General features: G+C 38.0%; 1 protein-coding gene across 1 annotated transcript in view; it reads right to left on the reverse strand.

Moving 5' to 3' along the window:
* Positions 1–8,627: 8,627 nt before the first annotated feature.
* Positions 8,628–16,547, reverse strand: part of NSUN3 (NOP2/Sun domain family, member 3) — a 61,062-nt gene continuing 53,142 nt past the window's right edge. Inside the window, exon 6 of the mRNA XM_010847904.1 lies at positions 8,628–10,386. Coding sequence (XP_010846206.1) covers positions 10,116–10,386 — 271 coding nt within the window. The 3' untranslated portion in view covers positions 8,628–10,115. The remainder of the gene's footprint in view (positions 10,387–16,547) is intronic.

Here is a 16,547-nt window from a genome sequence, read left to right on the forward strand (position 1 = left end):
ACAAACTCTGCAGTTTGATTCTGATACATATACACTTAACCAGTACACCTTCTATAACCATTTTATTAAACAAACAAAAAAAAGAGGATAAAGGGTAAATCAAAGCCATGTGGAGAATGGGGTATGTGAAGGGAGATAAACAGATATTTGCTGCAGTTGAACATGGAATTTAAATATGTTTCTCTATACCCAAGGGAAAATGGGAAATAACTTGATTTACATCGACTTCCTAATCTGAAAATATTCACTAAAAACTAAGAGAAATTCATAATTAAGGCCTTACATGGGAATGACTTTGAATGATACAGTGTACAATGTCTTATATGAGATTTATTTAAATGTCCCCAAACTGACTGTTACTTGAGCCAAGAACAAGACAGTAAGTTCTGGGAAGGCATATGAAAATGAATTAACATAGTATAATATGTACCTTTTTACTTGATGAAGAAGGGAATGGCTGGTTAGCATTGTCTTCAAACTGTAGGTCACAAACCATTAGTGGGTCATGAAATCAACTAAGTCAGAATCAGTTTGTTTGTTTTTTTAATTGTATGTGTCAGGGGGCCACATCTCAAGTTTAGAGATAAATATTTTGTAATAAAAGTTTCTGTGTCTATGGGTTTATATGTGTGTGTCATCTTATATATGGGATTCATGTTTCTTTATAAAATTCAAAAGCCACTGCCTCAGCTTAGCTTCATCTTGACTACTAGTTATCTCAGGTGAGATCTTGTCAAAGCTCCATAAAAAACTGTACCATATTGAAGTCACTAGAGAGTGTTTGGAGTGTAGCTTGAGTTGTTGATTAAAAGGATATCCTCATGCTTTAGATTTTAGGCAAAAAAGTGGACATGAAGTCATTTTGTTAGCAAAGAGGTTTTTATTTGTGCTTAGATGGAGGAGAATCTCATTTCTGCAGACAGTGGGGACTGCAGGAATGGGTAGTGAAGGGACAGAAGTATCTCTCATGAAGCAGGAGATCTATTTGCTCTATGCAAGTGCTTGAGTGCCTGCCCTGACCCTGCCCCATCCACAGGATGACCATGTGACTGGTGTGTTCATGACAGTCCTAGTTACATCAGTTGTCCTGGTGTAATTATTAATAGCTTACACTTCCACTCTCAAACATGTCCTGGTTGGATGATACATTACATGACCATCCTTTCAGCAAGCAAAAAAAAAAAGTCCCTGGTCTGCAAAGAAATATTTGTAGGGAAGGGCTATGGACCAAAGACATGTTATCCTTTTATTTAAATTATGATTTCCACATGCTTCTCTCTCTCCTGGCAAACTCTCTGAGCCACATTTGTCAGAGGATACTCCACATTTTCCTACTCAAGAATATCAGTAAAGACTAGAGAAGTGTTACATCAAAGCTCATGATTCATAGTTAACTGAGCACCTATGAGAATTTGGTTAGTTGTATATTTCACTTGAGACTATTCTGAATTTCAATAAAAAACATACGTAGGCATACCGTGCATCATCTCGATAGTTACAATCATGTGCATGTGTGTGTGTGTGCATGCTCAGTCATGTCCAACTCTTTGCAATCCCATGGACTGCAGCCCACCAGGCGCCTCTGTCCATGGTATCTTCCAGGCAAGAATACTGGAGTGGGTTGCCATTTCCTTCTCCAGGGAAATCTTCCTGACCCAGGGATCAATCTTGCATCTCTTGTATTTCCTACATTGGCAGGCAGATTCTTGACCACACCAGTGCTTATGGTGTTTCTCTGATCAGTAAGTGAAAACCAAGTAGTACTATTTTAAATATTTGTGGAAAAATAACCTAACAAACCTCAAAGTATTCTTAATAAGCAAATCTGGATTCATGGACAGTTGGAGATAAAATGGCATCCTAAGACACCACAAAAATAAAGATTTTTCTGAAGTCCAAATAGAGAAAACTGGTAGAAGAATGGAAAAATGATGGGATGCATGATAGCCAAGACACTGAACTCCAGAGCCCTATACCTTAATAATAGATATCACACCCAGATTTTAAGTGGCAATGTAGTTTTTCAACAGAACAGTATCCTCTAATTTTAAATGAATGCTACTTATTTCAACTTTTTCAACTTTTAAAAATTTTATAGGGTGTTATAGATTTTAAAATTGTATAAAACTATAAGTACACAGAATATTACACACAGTTCTGTTTGTAGCTAAATAAATACTTAATAAAAGCACTGGGGCTGCAAAGAATTTTTTATCTTTAAAGGGGTACTTATATTACCAAAGTTTGAGACCAGTAAGAGTGAAAAATATCATGCTTGGAAATAGACTGGTCTTCTGCAAAAAAGCAAGAGAAACCACCAGATTCTCTGGTACACTGATATGTGAGCAAAACAGAATATAACTCCAAAGAGTACGAGCTGACATGGGCAGCTGTACTTGTCAACTGGACTCTCCTGCCTGCTTCTCCCTGGGATGGTTCCATTGCCTACTCAGATCTTCCTCTTCTGTTTATCAACTTCTCTTAGATTTATGTTAGTTCTCTACTACCGTCTGTCTCTTTCTGCCCATGACTTTTGTACCCAATATTAGTCTTTAACTTCGATCTCAACTATAGGTTAGAGAAATTTTTTTAAAAAGAGATTGGATTAAATAAAACAATACTTAAATACTTAGAACAATGTCTGTGATGTAGTAATAACTCAAAACATTTCACTTCCCCTGTTGCTGCTAAGTCGCTTCAGTTGTGTCTGACTCTGTGTGACCCCATAGATGGCCTCCTACCAGGCTCCTCTGTCCCTGAGATTCTCCAGGCAAGAACACTGGAGTGGGTTGCCATTTCCTCCTCCAATGCGTGAAAGTGAAAGTGAAAGTGAAGTCGCTCAGTCGTGTCAGACTCTTAGCGACCTCATGGACTGCAGCCTACCAGGCTCCTCCGTCCATGGGATTTTCCAGGCAAGAGTACTGGAGTGGGGTGCCACTGCCTTCTCCTAGAGATAATTTATTTTACTTGAAAACTTAGGTAACCAAGGTTTAGAAAGTTTAAGACCTATTTACTGTCAAAGATCAATTTAAAGGCAGAAGTAGTTCCAAATAACAATAATTTTCACATTAAAAAAAAAACCCTGGAGTAACTGATAAGTTTATAGAGAATAAGATTTTTCTATCATTCTGCAAGTGTTACTTTAATAATGTTTTTTTACTGTCCTTGATGTGCTGAAGTACAATTTCCTTCTATTTTAAGACATTCTCATCTACTGTTCTGCCCTTGGATATTCCTTATAGGTTTGAAGTATCCTCCAGAAGACTATTATGGATTTATCCATTGGCATTCCAACTTTATTACTGAGCCTATTTCATTTTGAGATTTTCCCATACTGTATGCATGCCTAAGCATGCCCATAATATAGTGGATTCTCTATTTAATTTACATCTCTCAGTCGAATGCACAAGCTTTTGAAAATGGTTTGACTATTCTTTCCATTTGCTGTTAAAAAAAAAAACGAAGTATTGCAGCCCAAAATATATTTATACAGCTTTCAGATAGGAGTATAAGAGCAAAAAAAAAAAAAAAAAACTATTTTAAAATGTCTAGATCACTTTGAAAAAAATTACATCATATCTTCTAGAAGAACTCCAGCTAATTATAGAGTGGGAAATACAAGTTATTTAAAGGGTATCCTTTAAGTATTCAATCAATAAGCTGGAACACTTTATACACTGTGATAACAGACTTGCTCAGTAGAATTATTCATATTTTTATGAGGTTAAAGAGGATGTAACTGTGTGTATGTATATCTGTATGTGAGAGATCTCAAAGCAAGAGAACCTAGTATTAAATGCTAAAAGGACTCAGATTTCATCCTGAAGGCAATGGGGAATCCCCGAAAAATTTTAAGCAGGGGTTTTGTTGTAGGGTTTTTTGTTGCTTCAGCTGCAATAGAGAGCATGGATGGTGTGGTGTGAGGCAGCAGGTGGAAAGGTGAATTGTGAAGAAAATTCAATAGTTCAGGTGACCTTAACTGAGGCAAAGCCAAAAATACCAAGAGAGAACAATAAAAAAGGTAAGATTTGGTTATTATCAAGAGGTGAGAGTGAGGAAGAGGATAGAGAAAAGATTAACTTCTAGGTTTCTAACTTGTGAGGACAGAAGGCTGGAGGTGCTTCTAAACAGAATGAGAAGGAGTATGCACTAGGAAAGACTTAGGACATTCACTCTGATAGCCATAATTTTCTCAGGGAACTAAGAGGTGGGAGCACCTTCTGAGAGAAAAGAGCAGAGTGTTTATACAGATGAGTTGTAGAGAACAGTGGAAGCTGGGAAAAGTCATTGATGAGAATGGAAAAGGAAGCTGGCCAAAGAACAGTCAAAGTTATTAAGCAAGTTAAAGTCTTGGGAGAGGCAAGTGAGCATGCATTTGTAGTGAGATCAATCTGCACAGGTGTGTGAATTTACAAAAAACTTCAATCTGCACTACTATATGATTTTCTTTTTTTCCCAAATAATGATCATCCATCTCCATACATCAGTATAAGCATGGACCACTGGACTTATCTAGAGTTGCAAGTTTAAATACCAGACATAACAGAATGCAAAAGCATGAAGGAGGTGAAAGCACTGTGAGAAAAATTTTAAGTTATCAACCATAGGGTCGAGGATGGATAAGGAAAGGAGACCAGGAGAGAAAAGACAGTAAGGATTTAAGAACAGGGGTGTCAAGAAAATTGGAGTGCAGTTTTATTGAGAATGAGAGAGTAAGAAAGCTGGAAGAACAGAAGGTACTGAGATTAAATTTCCCTAAATGGAAAAATTCTAGATTTGTTTTGTCCAATATGGTAGCCACTTGCCATGTGTGGCTATTTACATTTAAATTCAATAGAATTAAAAATTGTGTTCCTCAGTCACACTAGCCACATTTCAAGTGTTCAATAACCATGCAGGGCTACCATATTGTCTGTATTGGCCAGGGTGGATAAAACATCTCCATCATACAGAAAAGTCCACTGGACAGTGTGGCTCTAGTTAATGCCCAACTCTAGGAAATTTCTAGGAGTGTAGAAGACAAATGGAGACGAAAGCCATTGGGCAAGAGGCAGTAAAGGAATCAGGAAGGTGGAATATTTGATTGGCTTCCCACAGTGATAATGAATTCAGCCTGTGGTAGGAGTTCCAATGAGGAAGATATGAGCTAGATGCTAAAGTCCTCATCAAATGTTGGGAGTATGACCAGATAGACGAATGTGTAAACTTTGCTAAGAGTTGTAATGTTTTTCTTAATAGTGTATCCGAAACCCTTCAGGACTGTAATAGTGTCCTTTGCTTCTGAAACATGCTAGATGGATTCAATCTAGACCCAACCCCAGAGTGATGTTCCAAACCCCACTTAAACCTCTCCTGAACCGTTCTCCTGGTTCAAAATTCACCTCTGTTGAAACTATATCAACAGTAGCTTCAGCCAACTGAATACTGTGGGGTGAAAAAAGAACCTGTTGAGTTAACTCTAGTTGTCAGGTTAACTAAGTAGCTGAAAATAATGCATCTATGGCATAGCTTCACGGGAAAGATTTAACAAAAACTACTTCTGCTAGGATATACGACAAAAAGTCATCACTTTGAAGAAGATAGGCAGTCTGGGTATGTCAGTTGTGTTTATTGGGCTTCCCAGGTGGCACTAGTGGTAAAAGATCTGCCTCCCAATGCAGAAGATGCAGGAGACGTGGGTTATATCCCTGGATGGGGAAGATGCTCTGGAGAAGAGCATGGAAACTCACTCCAGTATTCTTGCCTGAAGAGTCCCATGGACAGAGGAGCCTGGTGGGCTACAGTCCATAGGGTCATAAAGAGCTGGACACAACTGAAGCAACTTAGCATGCACACACACTGTGTTTGTTAAACACATTTGTTATAATCTAGGATTTGCACTTAGACTTTTTATGATCAAGAGGGGTGGCTATCAACGAAACTAGTTACACTGGCTCTTCATGGCTAAAAATATCACACAAAACAATTTCCAGTGGCATATGAGCTAGGTGCCACCAGCCTTCCCTTTTCTTAAGCATTGACAGCTATGAGCTACAAGACCACAGCAATCCTGCCCTACTAACATTAAAAAACGAGTCAGCACAAGTACTCTGGTCCTCTCATTCCTCAGTCCCTCACCCCAGAAATTACTGTAGTACCAGAATGTGGGTAAAGTTTACCATTCTGCAAAGGTTAGTAACACTTTGGTTGAGTAAATGAACAATCACATCACTTAGTAATTATAAGCTAAAATAAGCCCAGTCCCTTTTTTCTTCTATCACCACTGCTAATCCTTCTTAATTTGCCCATTCTTGTTAATATCTGCAATTTTACTTTCACTTGTTTTTAAGAACTAGATGTTTTTAAGAAGCTGGATGTTTCTTATTTCTCAATAGCTATACAGTTTTAGTCTGTTGATTCTGCTAGGTTATATAGTTATTTGTGTGTAATGGGCTCTTCCACAGCAATATGCAGCAGAAAATTCCTTTTGACAAGCCATAGCAAGTTTAATTGAGTCATGACGTATGCCATCAAACAGCTTCCAATGAGGCAAAGGGTCTTTTTCCTAAGGTAGCATATGCTTTCACCCAGTTTCAACATGGCTATATGATCTCATATGACGAAGGAAATTATTTTCTTCATTTATGAAACGTTACAGAAAGGTATGGAGTTAATATTTGATTGAGCTAATTAAATTTTCAAGAGGAATATGCTCCATGAGGCTTTCCTCCCCCTTAGATTTAGTGAAACCTCTTTTTACAAAATCTTAGCATTGAATTAACAGGTCAATTTTTTAAGTTTGTCTTTCCACTCTATAGTTTAATCATTCCCTAGTGAGAATCCCAAATCAATTCTTTTAAAATTTCCACTCTATTTTAAATGTTGCATAAGTAATATTAATAGAAATGACTCTTGTCAATATAGCATCTACGATTCTTTCCCACTTTGCAGCCTGAAGGCATTCCAAATTCTGACATCACTTTTAATGTTTTCAGGACAGATGCTGTTAGGGCTTTCAGCACAAGTAATAGATAATCAGCAGGCATTAGTTAACTTGTGAACCTTCATCTGAATATCCTTCAGATACTCAGGGGATCTGGGTGATATTAGAGCTGCAATGTCAGCCTGAAAAGTAACATCAGTAATGGGCATCATCCTTACTTCCCTCCCCAGTATAGCAATAAGGCAAGGAAAAGAAGATAGTAAACCATTGATTTGAACCATATAAATGAGATGAACATAAATTGTGCTATCTGTTATATTCGTCCCCGATGCAAAATTTACCTAACATATAACACAAGTACTCCCATTCAACTGCATCAAAGGACTTCTTGGCATCTAATAAAATTGTTGGTACTGGTTCCAATTTTCCTTTGTATTTCAGATGAGTTGCATTAGCCTATGCAGATTATCTCATGCTTATCCCCAGACATAAAGTCTTTCTTGGATAAGGGCCTATTAGATTTGTGATTACTTCATGTAGCAAGTGTTGCAGTATCTACTATTTTATGCCTGCCGACATTGTATAAAAGGATATTTTTCATAATACTGTTAAGGGAGTAACATGCAATCTTCAGTATAAGGCTATATAGATATGTAATAGTATAAAGAACCATAGGCTGCCTTGATTCCAAGCCACAGATAATATCTGAAGCTTTAAAAATTCAGTACAAACCATTTAAATGCATTACACTTATTCACAGTCTATTTCTGAAACTATGGGCTGTTCAGCGTGCTGATGGCAGAGAAGTTAATGTGTTGGTAAGCAACCTAGATTTTTATAAAGCTATTCTGAAAGTAACTCAATGCCACAGAAAGTAATATCAATTACTCCTTGCTTTTCAGTTGACATTGCAAGGCTGCTCCAAACTCCTACTCTTCAATTCAGCACCTGCAAAGAAAAGGAAGGCACAGAATGCCTCTATGGGAGATTTCTGGGCATTGCAATCACAAGAGGTACTTCCTTCAAAAATGGCCTGAAACACTTCAAAGTTGGGGTTCTTCCCCCAAGTACTACTTAACCCTCTCATGCCCTGAGAATAGGGAATTGCAAATACAGGAAAGGCTGAGTAATGAAGAATAAGGATGAAGCCAGTAGATAATCTTTAGGGTTCCTATGAACTATATCCCGTGAGACAGAGCAGAATAGTGAGAAGGAGCTAGACTTTGAAGCTAATTTTAATCTTGGTTCCATTCCTTACTTACCAGCATAGACTTGGCCAGCTAGGAACAGCACTAAACTTGGGTCTTCTCATTCAGAAAAGGTACTCAAGATACTCACTCTTGGAGTTGTTTTAAAGTTCAAAAAAGTAACATATAAAGAAAAATATTTAATGCTCAATGAATTGTCAGATGTTCCACTATAATAACTGCTAACAATAGTGAGCTATAGGTATATCTAAATTTGCATTTTTCAGGAATCACAGAAAGGCCTAATCCAACGGCATACCAAGTATCCAAATTAGGCACTGTGTTGGGAAAACAATGACATTCAACAAAGTGCACTGTGACAACTTACTTTGACATTAATCTACACAAAATGGACTTTTTAAACATCACAGTAAGTGAAGGCAGGATTCTAAATTGAAAAAACAAACCCATAAGGACAAACTAAACACACGTACACACACACACACGTAAAAAAAATCTTTTCCATTATTATTACTCTTCTGTATTTATCTGGTATATCTGATTGAGTCCAAGAGATCCAGCTTTTCTTCAAATGTATTGGTTAGATACAGAGGAAACAAAATGGTTAATGCAATGAAGATACAAAAATAATTCTTTTTAGGACTCCCCAGTTATAGCAACCCAGTTATACAGGTTTGCAAATCAAACAACAACAACAAAACAGTAAATTAGTAAACAGTCTCTAGTGTAAATGCACAGACTGTAATAATTCAAAAAGATTCAGATTTAACAAAATTTTTTATCTATACAGTTTTTTTTTAAGCTATTTTTAAATAGATGGAATCTTTCAAAACACACTACCTAAATTTTCTTAATAGTGGGAAAAATATATTTGGACTCTTGAGTGAAGCAATTTCTAGAGAAAATAGAAGATCCAAACCTGAGGCTAAAACTCTAAGTACATACACAGAAAAGTACACAATATTCCCAGGATATGTGTAAACAAGGAGAGCCACTTTGTAAATGGTACTCAGTTTTGGTAACAGTATAATCCACTTTCATTAGGCATTTCCCTCTTGTGCATTAATATGTGACATCATACTCTCAGATAACATTTCATAACAGAGTGAAATAAAAAGCCCCTCCAGATTGCAACTGTAAGATAATCAGATTCTGTAGTGCTCATTATGACTGCAATTATGTAGCAAAACTCTCCAAATATAGTTCAGTTATTGCGGTTATTAATCATTCTGGTTTTGTTTCAAGTACTTGCTTTATAGCCTGCTGGATAGACTCCATTATTCTACAAGCTGAATGTCGAAAGTCAAACATGTGCATGTGAATCTGCTGTTCTAATGGCCTTTCAACATAATTTACCCTTTCAATTCGTATTTGTGAATACAGAAAAAAAAATGGGGGAGAAATAAAGCTGGTGTCAACAGAGTCACTGACCTTTGCAGTAAACAGAAGATAGTTCGTAATGAAAAACAACTTGGCAAATAAGAAACTTATTTTGCTAGAACTAGAAATACTTCTGCCTAAGAAGTTAGTGTCAGAATACCAATCAGTTCTTACAGAAAAGGGGAAAAAAACCTCAGAGAATCTGTATATTTGATAAGGAGAAAAATGATAAGAGGGCCAGGAAATGTGCTTTTTTAAAGGCTCAAAGCACCAACATTATGGATAGAATGTATTTCTAAACATTTTATGCCTAAAACCATAATATTACTATTAATTTAACTACAAAAGGCCAAGTAAAATACAGTAGATTACAAACACCATCTGCAGCATCTTAAATCATTACTATAGAAACATTTCTAGGAAAAATAAAAACCTGAAAAGTTCTGAAATGCCACAGTATTAAATAAATAGGATTCCAATCATATCCAGCGAAAGTGACTTCATTATTATTTAAATGTTAACATGCAGAGAGACTAGAAAAAGAAACATAATAACATATGCATGTGTTATCAACGTAATGGTTCACAAAAGGCGTATCTCCCATTTCAAGTTGTCCATGATTTTTTCAATTTCGCAACATACATTGGGCCCCAGGCTTTACCCTTATCTGGAATCACCAAGAGCCCACATTCTTGGCCAGTGGGAGCAAATGTGAAGTCGCGGGAGCAAGTCCTTGCCATTTCCTTAATGTCCACAGGCATGATGTTACTGTAGGAGTTTAAAACTTCACTGATCACATCTTGATTTTCTGCCTTGGAAAGTGTGCACGTAGAGTACACAAGCAACCCTCCAGGACGTAAGGCCTTAATTGCAGACCTATGTGTAATCAGGAAAATGCAGATTGATTAGATACATTAACAGAACTACGGAGGCTGAAGGCAAGAATGCTTATGAACTTGAAATTAATCGTACTCTGACTCTGACTGTAATAACTGAGTGTATAGCCTTACAAATAGCCTTACAACTATTCCTTTCTAATAAATCCCTGAGTGACTAGAAAAATGACAATAAGACCAATCCACATGGGGAAGACAGAGAGTGTGTTTGGGTACTTTCTTATTTTGTTCTTCTAAGGACCGGAGGATGGAGGTGGAGTATGGAGTAACTCGTTTTCTTGGAATACACTGAGTGGTACTAATGGTTAAATATCAATAACCTCAGATATGCAGATGACACCACCCTTATGGTAGAAAGCAAAGAAGAACTAAAGAGTCTCTTGATGAAAGTGAAAGAGGAGAGTGAAAAAGTTTGCTTAAAACTCAACATTCAGAAAACTAAGATCATGGCATCTAGTCCCATCACTTCATGGCAAATAGATGGGGAAACAGTTGACACAGTAGCTGACTTTATTTTTGGGGGCTCCAAAATCACTGCAGATGGTGATTGCAGCCATGAAATGAAAAGACGCTTACTCCTTGGAAGGAAAGTTATGACCAACTTAGACAGCATATTAAAAAACAGAGACATTACTTTTCCAACAAAGGTCCATCTAGTCAAAGCTATGGTTTTTCCAATAGTCATGTATGGATGTGAGAGCTGGACTATAAAGAAAACTGAGCATCGAAGAATTGATGCTTTTGAACTGTGCTATTGGAGAAAACTCCTGAGAGTCCCTTGGACTGCAAGGAGATCCAACCACTCCATCCTAAAGGAGATTAGTCCTGAATATTCAATGGAAGGACTGATGCTGAAGCTGAAACTCCAATACTTTGGCCTTCTGATGTGAAGAGCTGACTCACTGGAAAAGACCCTGAGCTGGGAAAGATTGAAGGCAGGAGAAGGGGACGACAGAGGATGAGATGGTTGGATGGTACCACCAACTCGATGGACATGAGTTTGAAGAGGCTCCAGGAGTTGGTGATGGACAAAGAAGCCTGGCGTGCTGTGGTCTATGGGGCCGCAAAGAGCTGGACACAACTGAGTGACTGAACTGAGCTGAATGGACCTGAACTAATGTGTAGGTGGAATGGAGCACCTGAATGTCCGGAAAGTGGTTAGGGCTCAGTAATAGATGAAGTTATGGGAACAAACAGGATTTCCCAGGAAAAGGACAAGACAAAAAAGTGGACTGAAGACAGACATCAAGAGAATATCTAATATCTATATGCAAAGAAATCAGAACTTAGAAAAAAATTTAGAAGGCTTTTCCAGCTGAACATGTAGCTTTAAGGAAAAGATGGGAAGGAAAGGTTTTTTTCCCACACCAAGGGGAAGATTTGAACATATCTGCAGATGCAGATCCAGGAGAACAGTCCCAGGAGAACAGTCCCAGGACTTCAGGCTGCAAATGGAGGAGATAGCTTCAGAAAAGATGGACTCCAGCTCTTCATCTGAAACAACAAGGGAGAATGAACTGGGAACTGGGATGTTCTAAGGTAAACGGAAGTTCATAATAGAGCGTCTTGATAAAAGTGGAGTGGGAAGCAAGGTCATCTACTGAGAGAGAAAACTAGAAAAGTTTTAGCCCTGTTGTTGTGGTTATAACCCCAGAGAAGTTACTAATCAAGAACTTCTCTCTACTGGATTCAAGAGCACAGACAGACCCATCTCACACCTATATTTAAACAACTAGAGCACATCCCAATAATTGAGGCTTCTAATGAAGACCCACATTACGCCTGCAATGCAGGAGACCTGGGTTCAATCCCGGGGCTGGGAAGACACCCTGGAGAAGGGAATGGCTACCCACTCCGGTATTCTGGCCTGGAGAATTCCATGGACTGACTGTATAGTCCATGGGGTCGCAAAGAGTCATACACAACTGAGCAACTTTCACTTTCAAAGTGCTTTGCCACTCAGTCATGTCTGACTCTTTGCAACCCCAAGGACTGTAGCCCTCCAGGCTCCTCTGTCCATGGGGATTCTCCAGGCAAGAGTACTAGAGTGGATTGCCATGTCCTTCTCCAGGGGATCTTTCCAACCCAGGGATTGAACTTAGGTCTCCTGCACTGCAGGTGAATTCTGTACCATCTGAGCCACCAGGGAAGCCCTTACTTTCACAGAGCACATCCCAAATACTGGGGTTTCTAATGAAGATCCACATTATGAAAGTGAGTTCAAATTCTGTTTTCTATATTCAATATTAAAGGATTGAAAAATTCTAACTCAAGCAAACTGATGACAAGATTTTTTCCTTCTCTCCTTTAGACATCCTTAAATATAACGTGTTGAAAAACGTACTAACACAAAGCAATAAAGTAAAAAGAACTGAGAAACTAACATTAACTAACAGTGATTTTGAGCACTTTTCTGAAATATGATATGTAGCTAGAGGAGTAGGAGTGAATGAAGAGAGTAGAGAGAGAACTACAGCCACAGAGGGCATAATTTGATCTGTTGAACTACAGAGGAAAAGCACACAAAATGTTAACAGGAGTAAGAAGTGAAAACAAAGATATTAATTCAAAGCATATATAATAAACTACAGATTTCAGACTCCTATTTATGGCAAGTCAGAGAGCCAGGCAAAAAGTTGGAAGGTTTTTTTTTTTAATTGAAGTATAGTTGATTTACAACACTGTGTTCATTTCTGCTGTATAGCAAAGTGATTCAGTTATACATTCTTTTCCTTTATGGTTTATCATAGGATATTGAATATAGTTCCCTTGGCTATACAGTAAGACCTTGTTGTCTATCCATTTTATGTATAATAGGTTGCACCTGCTAACCCCAAACTCCCAATCTACCCCTCCCCCACCTCCCGGCCCCCTTGGCAATCACAAATTTTTTCTCTATGTCTGTGAGTCTGTTTCTGTTTTACAGATAAGTTAATTTGTGTCATATTTTAGACTCCATATATGTGACATCATGGTATTTGTCTTTCTCTTTCTAACTTACTTCACTTAGTATGATAATCTCTAGGTTCATACATGAAGGCATCATTCCATTCCTTAGCAGCAGCAGCAGCAGCAGCATTCCATTATATATATATACACCACATCTTCTTTATCCATTCATCTGTCAATGGACATTTACGCTGTTTCCATGTCTTGGCTATTGTGAAGAGCACTGCTATGAACATGGGAGTGCATGTATCCTTTAGAATTAGTTTTCTCAGGATATATGCCCAGGAGTAGGACTGCTGAATCATATGGCAACTCTGTTTTTAGTTTTTTGAGGAACCTCCATACTGTTTTCCACAGTGACTACACCAACTTTCATTCCCACCAACACTGTGGCAGAGTTCCCTTTCTTCCACATCCTCTCCAACATTTGATATTTGTAGACTTTTTATTGATGGGCATTCTGACTGGTGTGTGGTGCCATCTCATTGTAGTTTTGATTTGCATTTCTCTAATAACTAGTGATGTTGAACATGATCCTTTCATGTTCCTATGGCCATTTGTAAGCCTTCTTTGGAGAAATGTCTATTTCTGCCCATTTTCTGACTGAGCTGTCCATTTTTCTGTTGTTTTTGAACTGCATGAGCAGTTGTATATTTGTATATTTTGGATATTAAACCCTGCCAGTTGCATTGTTTGCAAATATTTTCTCCCATTCTGTAGGTTGTCTTTTGTTTTGTTTATGGTTTTCTTTGCTGTGCAAAAACTTTTAAGGTGATTAGGTCCCATTTGTTTAGTTTTGCTTTTATTTCTATTGCCTTGGGAGACTGGCCTAAGAAAATATCGGTCCAATTTATGTCAGAGAATGTTTTGCCTATGTTCCCTTCTAGGAGTTTTATGGTGTCTTAAGGCTAATAGAGTTTTGCCAAGAGAATGTACTGGTCATAGCAAACACCATCTTCCAACAACACAAGAGAAGATTCTACATATGGACATCACCAGATGGTCAATATTCAAATCAGATTGATTATATTCTTTGGACATGAGTCTGGGTAAACTCCGGGAGTTGGTGATGGACAGGCAGGCCTGGCGTGCTGTGGTCTATGGGGTCACAAAGAGTCAGACACAACTGAGTGACTGGACTGTGTCATGTCTCACATTTAAGTCTTTAAGAATTTTAAATTTATTTTTGTGTATGGTGTGAGGGAGTGTTCTAACATCATTGATTTACATGCAACTGTCCAACTTTCCCAACACCACCTGGTGAAGAGACTGTATTTTTTTCCATTATATATTCTTGCCTTCTTTGTTGAAGATTAATTGTCCATAGGTGTGTGGGTTTATTTCTGGCTCTCAATTCTGTTCCCTTGATCCATGTCTGTTTCTGTGCCACCACACCATTTTGATTACTGAAGCACTGCAGTATTGTCTGAGGTCTTAGAGGGTTATGCTTGCTTCATTTTTGTTCTTCAGGATTCCTTTCATAATTCTGGGTCTTTTATGGTTCCATATAAATTTTTGGATCATTTTTTCTATTTCTGTGAAAAATGTCACAGATAATTTGATAGGGATTGTATTAAAACTATAGATGGCTTTGGGTGGTATGGCCAATGTAACAATATTAATTCTTCAAATTCAAGAGCATGGGATATCTTTCCATTTCTTTGAATCATCTCCCATTTCCTTAATTAATGTTCCATATAGTTCTTAGCACATAAGTGTTTCATTTATTTAGGTTTATTCCTAAGTATTTTGCGAGGAGTGTGATTTTACAAGGTATTTTTCTTTTTTTTACATTTCCTTTTTGACATTTGTTACTATAAATAAATGCAACTAAATTATGTATGTTGATCTTGTCTCCTGATATATTGCTGAAGTCATTTATCAGTGCTAGTAATTTTTGTGTGGAATCTTTAGGGTTTCTACATACAGTATCATGCTACCTGCATATGATGACAATTTTATCTCTTCCCTAAAAGCTGGAAAATGTTTAATCTAAGAGAGTTGAATAATTATTTAGGAAGACCTAAGGCACTCCCTCAGCAGTGGCCACAGGACTGGAAAAGGTCAGTTTTCATTCTAATCCCAAAGAAAGAAAATGCCAAAGAATGTTCAAATTACCACACAATTGCACTCATCTCACATGCTAGAGGAGAAGGCAATGGCACCCCACTCCAGTATTCTTGCCTGGAAAATCCCATAGACAGAGGAGCCTCGTAGGCTACAGTCCGTGGGGTCGCTAAGAGTCGGACACGACTGAGCGCCTTCACTCTGACTTTTCATTTTCATGCATTGGAGAAGGAAATGGCAACCCACTCCAGTATTCTTGCCTGGAGAATCCCAGGGACGGGGGAGCCTGGTAGGCTGCCGTCTATGGGGTCGCACAGAGTTGGACACGACTGAAGCAACTTAGCAGCAGCAGCAGCAGCACATGCTAGAAAAAACATGCTCAAAATTTTCTAAGCTAGGCTTCAAGAATATGTGAACTAAGAACTTCCAGATGTTCAAGCTGGATTTAGAAAAGGCAGAGGAACCAGAGATCATATTGCCAAATTCTGCTGGATCATTGAAAAAGCAAGAAAGTTCCAGGAAAACATCTACTTCTGCTTTATTAACTCTGCCAAAGCCTTTGACTGTGTGGATCAAAACAAACTGGAAAATTCTGAAAGAGATGGCAATACCATACCACCTTATGTGCCTCCTGAGAAACCTGCATGCAGGTCAAGAAGCAACAGTTAACCAGTCATGGAAAAATGGACTGGTTCCAAATTGGGAAAGAAGTACATCAAGGCTGTATATTGTCACCTTGCTTATTTAACTTATATGCAGAGTACATTATGTGAAATGCCAGACTGGATGAAGCACAAGCTGGAATCAAGATTGCAGGGAGAAATAACAATAACTTCAGATATGCAGATACCACCCTCATGGCAGTAAGTAAAGAGGAACTAAAGAGCCTCTTGATGAAAGTGAAAGAGGACAGTGAAAAAGTTGGCTTGAAACTCAACATTCAAAAAACTTAGATCATGGCATCCGGTCCCATCACTTCATGGCAAATAGATGGGAAAACAATGGACACAGTGACAGACTTTATTTTCTTGGGCTCCAAAATCACTGCAGATGGTGACTGCAGCCATGAAATTAAAAGATTCTTGCTCCTTGGAAGAAAAGCTATGACCAACCTAGACAGCTTTT

The sequence above is a fragment of the Bison bison genome, unplaced genomic scaffold (assembly GCF_000754665.1).
Source record: "Bison bison bison isolate TAMUID 2011002044 unplaced genomic scaffold, Bison_UMD1.0 scf7180017864258, whole genome shotgun sequence".
NCBI lineage: Eukaryota > Metazoa > Chordata > Mammalia > Artiodactyla > Bovidae > Bison > Bison bison.